General features: G+C 35.9%; 1 protein-coding gene across 1 annotated transcript; it reads right to left on the bottom strand.

Moving 5' to 3' along the window:
* Positions 1–1,202: 1,202 nt before the first annotated feature.
* LOC113326937 (trafficking protein particle complex subunit 4-like) lies at positions 1,203–4,942 on the bottom strand. Its single transcript, XM_026574595.1, has 3 exons — positions 4,801–4,942; positions 4,539–4,707; positions 1,203–1,563 (listed from the first exon to the last, which is right to left on the bottom strand). Exons 1-3 carry the CDS (start codon positions 4,861–4,863, stop codon positions 1,367–1,369), a joined length of 429 nt encoding a protein of 142 aa, XP_026430380.1. The 5' UTR covers positions 4,864–4,942; the 3' UTR covers positions 1,203–1,366.
* Positions 4,943–6,501: the final 1,559 nt, after the last annotated feature.

The following is a 6,501-nucleotide window of genomic DNA, read 5'->3' as shown; positions in this document are numbered from 1 at the left end:
CTGGGGTTGCAAAATCGTATTATGATATTTTCTATTTGTTAAGAAAAGGATGGTTTGAGGCTAGTGTTTGTGAGAATGGGTTTAAATTTGAGCCTGTTCGTATATCACCTTTAACAGCGAGATACGATCTGTTACTCAAACATGTCGAACTTACGTATGCTGTCATCCAGCATATCATTGGCCCAAACAGCAAGTTACAAGAGATGGATCTATTCAAACCGTTACCAGCAGAGCTCAACTGATGATCCCAATGTTAATTTCATCATATTGATTTTCTTATCTTTTAAGTAGCAGTACTTGTTAACTTTATGTGTAAGTAGTGTCTGTTTCTCAATTTTATATGCATTGTTATGTGATTCAATTAATAGATCGGTTGTGTTTAACATTTTAAGAATTGTAAAATCTTGAACATAAAATAATTTGATACAAACTATTTCCATGACAAACAAACTCGCCAAAGCAGAGCAACACGATGAAACTATCTGGAGAGATCAACCTAGCGGAATTGGCAGGCTAAGTGACCTGAAACCTGGCAGGACTCGATTCAGAGACTGTAGCTTTATCTACCTTGCATCTGTTGGTGCAGTTTTTAAGCATGTGCAAACTTCTCTCGAATCACACGATTTTCCCTTGTTTGGAGCGCATTTCTCCCTTGTTTGGAGAGTACTCCCATCACGATTTTCAGTGAGGAGCGCAAATTGCAAATTGGCAATTCTTATGGCTTTGCATGTTCCTGGCTACTAAGGTCTTGTTGACATTATACTCAAACCAGGAACACATGTATGCACCTAGCACTGAATTTTTTTACTCCATGAGTCTGCTTACACAGGCAAACTCTACATAAAAATTGAAGTAAAATCTGATGTAGGATTCTGTTTGATGGAACTAAAAAATTTCAATCTCCATAGCACCGATTCTAGAAAAACCAGCGTGCATCTCCAAAATCCAAAATTATTTTGCAGCTCTTGGACATGGGCTATGTCAAGAAAAAATTACAAAAAAATCACATATGGGGTCTGGCGGTCCAGCAGCCCACTGACCTCTACAGCACGTGATTCAAATAAGAAGCTCAGTAGCACATAAGCACCAAGAGAAAAGCAATCAGTGAAGTTGCCAATGCACCATAACAATTATATTGATATAAATTAAGAATATGCACACATGAATATTTAACAAAGAGAAAAAACAAATATACAGAAGCATCAAATCAAAAATTCAAAGAAAATTGATGGGTGGTGTTTTAAATTCCTGACAGAAATTCGAATTTAAAAAATTGTTCAGACAAACTTTGATATATAGACAAAGAAATTCACCGAAGTAGAACTCAGTTACTATGACCGTGACTTACAAATTAGACAAGGTTTATTCATCGACCAAGCAAAGCAACACCATCTTTCTGGATGCCCTGTATGAGGTTAATATCAAAGAGTTCACACCTGATTGGCATCTCCATCTCGTAAAAGGGATTTTTTAATACGTAGTCTGTGTACAGCTCATAAATGATCTTTAGTAGAGTGTCCATGTGTTGTGTCCCTGGTTCACATACGACGAAGAATTTTGTCCCTGCAAAGCAAATCAACAGTACAATGACTTCGTTCAATTCCTAAAACAAGTAAAATAAGGAATTTTGATGCTTCGTTGCCAAAAATATGTTCTGCCATACAGGACGATAGTGCAAGGTGTATAGCCTAACAAGTAACATCAATTTCTTCAGTGAAAACAATGCAGAACATGTAAATCTTGGTTCAACTTCATTCAAACAATAAAAAGTTCGCCTCAACGTCAGAGAGGCGAAATCCAAAGATGCAGCACTCCAGAGTCCACACATAAGATTGACTTAGCAATACTAACCAATGGCAGCAAAACGTGTGACAGGAATTAGTGACAGATTAAAATCGCAAGATTTGAATATATTTTCTACCATTGCTATGCATAGCCAAAGGAAAATGATGGCTCTAATATTAAAGATCTATCTATCCATCCATAACACGAAAACGGAGTTTTATGAGTTTTCCACTCTTTTCAATTACATCTTCAGATTTTGTCTAGTTCTTTTTGACTCTTAAAAGGTTAAAATTTTATTCGAAAGGAAAAAAGAAATACAAGATGAGAGGCGTCTAAGCGCAACAAGAGAAGGCAAAAAGCCGACTCAACACACACGAGAACAACAAAAAACATAACACCTGCTTTACTAACAAGTGGAAGCCTAACTACAGACTATTATCGATCCTACAGTTTCTTCTTGGGTATGAGGGTTCTTTTCCCTCTACCCAAATCCTCATTGCTAGGACCCAAATGCTTGATTGGTTTCGAGGAATGGAAATTATCTACAATGCGTCCAAGGTTTTTCTTAACTCCAGCTTCTTTACCTCCACGAGGAAGACCAAGCGATGAACTAAACGTCATAAGTTTCTCCATCTTTTGTTCTGCAGTCACTGGTTTCCACTGAGAGACTTCCTCAACTGATTTTACCTTTGTGATATCCATGACATCATTATCTGTCTCATATTCAGACTCTTTCATTAGAATCTTCATATGTATCTACTTCAGGGTCTTCAATATCTTGTTCTTGAGAATTACAAGTTTCCTGCCTGGTAGCATCTTCTGAATCACTAATTGTAACAACTCCACCATTAGGTACTGACTCCAGGTTGTTGAAAGGGTTCAAGTGACAAATAGGTATATCATTAGGCCTTCCCCCCTTTCTACCCAAGTTTTTTGATCTTCTAGTATAAAATTTCTTAGCTGAATTGGGAGATACCATTTCCAGTACACCTTCACCGCCCAATTCATTCTCATTTGGCAGCACAATGGAAGCACTAGCTGACCCGGAGACCTCGGATTAAATTCTATTTGTTATTGGCAACATGCTGTTAGCATCCGTGCCATCGCCTAAATCCACTCTGTCATGTTCTAGAATTTGCAACACTTTATCCACTTGTGCAGTCTTCCCAATATCATCCACGATTGCCTTTTTCACTTTAGGTACCCGAATCTTCTTAAAAGTGCTACTTGCAGAAACATCAGGACATTTGCCATTCAAATGGCCGAAGGTTGAGCATGATAAGCATCTTGGAGGTTTCCAAGAGTATTGCACAGGTACTTGAAACTCTCTCCCATCAAAAGATACAGGGATAAAATCAGGGTTATCAAAATCTATATCTATTTCAACACATACCCTTGCAGATTTTGTCTAGTTGATGTCATTATCTCATACAAATCCAAGATAGAATCCAATAATTTCTTATACACATACATATCCCCTGGTTCCTACAGTTACCAATTCCAGTCATTCAATTATAGTGTCGTCTACCAATAAAATGTTTCAAAGACGGATCCTTCTTCCACGATCAATTTCAAGTAGCAAAGTTATCAGCACAGTTCCGTCATCTAATTTACAACTCCAAACCAAATTCGAGAATTCTATGAGATCTCTAAGAATTAGGAAACTAGTACTCCTGGGGATTGATGCTCAATATTAAACCCTGACATTGCCAGAATTAGGAAGGGTTAGTTCATATGAGAACTGTTTTTTATACCTGTAAATGAGTAACCAAAACTATCTAGTGCCTTTTCTTTTTTCCTTGTACCACTGGTGTTTAAACGGGGTAGGCCACGCGACTATCTTCCTAAACAATCAGCTTCTGTTTCCCACCATTAAAATGATAAGGCACAATGTCTGTTTCACACGATTTTGTTGCACATAAACTAAACCAAAAATTCAAAACCGGAGCTACTACTAAATTTGGCTCAGAACTGTAGATTTTGATTCAACACAATCAAGTTATAAGCCGTCAGAGAGAGGTAAGACTCAGAAGAATTTTAAGTGTCCAAGCTCAAAACTAAAGACAAATCGTCAAATTACTGCGATTTTAAATCATCAAACACTTTAATGTAGTAACTAATTCAATTCAGTTTCATTTCGTTGTATCTCGCTGCATACATCCTAGTTATTTCTCTAAAGAAACCAAAACAGAAAGAAGAAACACACACACACCAAACATAAATAAAAAAAAAAAAAAAAAAAAAAAAAAAAAAAAAAAAAAAAAAAACTCATAACGCAGCACCACTAGAAATAAGCTTTCAGTAATTACTGGGGTAACAAATGATAATTTTTCTTTTCTCTTCCAAAACAAGAGAAGATCCTCAGAAGTAATAGAAATAATATCATCGATGAAGTTATCTTAGTGAAACATCTTCACTCATTTATAGAATCAAACAAATTTCTCACAGACATTAGACATTTATACCCTATGGTTCCTTTACCAATTCACACATTCAATTATAACGTCACCAATAAAATGTTTCAAAGAACAAACCCTCCTCTCGCTCAGTTTCAAGTCATAATTTTGTCTGGACAGTTCCATACAAGGGCATCACATAACCTAATCCAATTTTATAATTCCGAATCCAATTTTGACAAATTTATCGAATTTCTAAAAATAAATTGGAAATTATTATTCCTGAATATTGCCGAAAAATTGGAACCAGAAAATTAAAGGGTTTGTTCATATGAGAAGTGTTTTTTTAATTCTTACCTGTAAGTGACTGAAAACAATGAAGATCAAAAGTATCAGCTTCAAGAAGTTCAATTCCTTGACAACCTAAAACTGGTGATAATTGTTGTGAGATTGCATGCATTGAATGCCATAAACTTGCTAATCTCAAACTGTCATTTGTATCCATTCTTCCTGCTGATCCATAATCCTGAAAATACAAAATCAAAAATTTTAATTTGATTTTGGATGCTGAATATAAAACTCTGTATCCAGATTCAAGAAATTAATAGAGAGATTTTACCTTGTAGAAAATGAGACCTCCGGATTTGTTGATAATGAAAAGACTGTATATTGCAGCAGCCATTTGATAGTGAGAAGAATTTCAGAGATTTGAGAGAATTTTGCTGAAATGAAATTGAAATTGGGGATTTGCTGAAATTAATACGGGTCGAAACCCGCGTGTGGAAATTCTTCGCGGGTTAGCATTTCTTCAACCCGTACCCGTAACGGGCTGAACTTGCGGGCTCACGGGTTAGCCCGCCCGTATGTCAGATCTGAATTGTCCGACAGAGTATTCACTGTTTTCTGGGCAAGACTGCTGCAACCTAACATAACATTCACATAACTCATTTCATATTTAGATTCATTTCAAATTTTCAATCAACAACAGATTCACTAGTGACACTATCAAAATTTAAAAATCTAGTGAAACAAAATGATAAAATTGAAAATCTTAACAAGTAACAACTATTTAATAGTAATACTAATACCATTATACCAGTTACACAGTCAGTCAGTCACAGTTACAATTACACAGTTCAACAAAGAAAAATACCCTTTGAGAATCGATACCGTAGTAAATAGTAATACCATTTTACCATACCATAGATCCTGCACAAAATATATATTGTGGTTAAACCAAAAACTGATAACTGTCCAAAAAAACATCTCCAATCTCTTTTCTATACAAAATTTGGAGACACTGTGATAACTGTCTGTCCAAAAAACAATTTGTCCAAAAAACATTCTCATTTTCCATGTCTATCTTTGAGTTGCTCCAACTAATCATTATTATGAATCTGTAATTCCAAGCAAAAATAAATCAAACAAAAGAAAAGAAACAAGTCAGAATTTGCATATTTACCCCGCTTTATATTGAAGAAGTATGCAACTACGCATACTAATTAGACGCATAAGAACTTACTTCGCCATCCTCCAATGCCTCATCCTCCAATACACCAAGTTCAAATCCTAATACATCTTCTCCAATAAGCCCATTTTCCTCATCCAAATCTTCTTTTCCTACATGGATAAAAACCATCGAAGTTAAATATGAAATTTAGATATTCAACTAAATGCAATATAGGCACTTACCAACTCCAAGGTCCCAATCACGAGTTGTTATCACCGCCTCAGCATTTTCAGGTAATAAGGAACTCCGAAATCGATCAATTACCCTTCCGCCAATACTAAATGCAGATTCTGAAGCGACGGTTGAAATAGGAATTGACAAGATGTCCCCAGCCATTCTTGAAAGAACTGGAAATCGTTGCTCCTGGCCTTTCCAATACATTAGGATGTTGAATGATGGATTCCGTTGACAAGGATGTTTCTCACTAAGATATAGATCTAACTCTGACAAGTCAGATTGCAGATCACCACCACCATTTTCCTGTGCTGCAGCGTATTCCTGCATAAAACAAGAAAGAAGTTAGAAATGAGAGCAAAGTACTAGTTATCTTCTATGAGAACATAAAGTACAAGAACTTCACAAACACACACAGATAAACACAAAATAATACAAGACCACATGTACGTAATAAATAAGCTTCAAAATTACCTCGTACCACTCACTTCCTTGATGGGCAGAATTCCCATCGGTTTGAGTACCCAAATTCTGAGTTCCAATTCCAGAAGCTCTTGAAAAGATGCAATACTCATTATAAAGTTTTTTCATTTCATCACGCACATCATTAACTTTTCTTTCTAGTACTCTTACATC

Source organism: Papaver somniferum, unplaced genomic scaffold (genome assembly GCF_003573695.1).
Source record: "Papaver somniferum cultivar HN1 unplaced genomic scaffold, ASM357369v1 unplaced-scaffold_10, whole genome shotgun sequence".
Classification (NCBI taxonomy): domain Eukaryota; kingdom Viridiplantae; phylum Streptophyta; class Magnoliopsida; order Ranunculales; family Papaveraceae; genus Papaver; species Papaver somniferum.
The sequence above is the reverse complement of the archived record's forward strand: the minus strand, read 5'-3'. Positions and strand labels throughout refer to the sequence as shown.

Excerpts from the sequence above, each read along its gene's own strand:
- LOC113326937 (XM_026574595.1), bottom strand. The coding sequence starts at position 4,863 with ATGGCTGCTGCAATATACAGTCTTTTCATTATCAACAAATCCGGAGGT. Across the intron at positions 4,708-4,800 it reads GAGGTCTCATTTTCTACAAG|GATTATGGATCAGCAGGAAG; the intron begins GTAAAATCTCTC and ends TTGTATTTTCAG. Across the intron at positions 1,564-4,538 it reads TTGTTTTCAGTCACTTACAG|GGACAAAATTCTTCGTCGTA; the intron begins GTAAGAATTAAA and ends TTTGCTTTGCAG.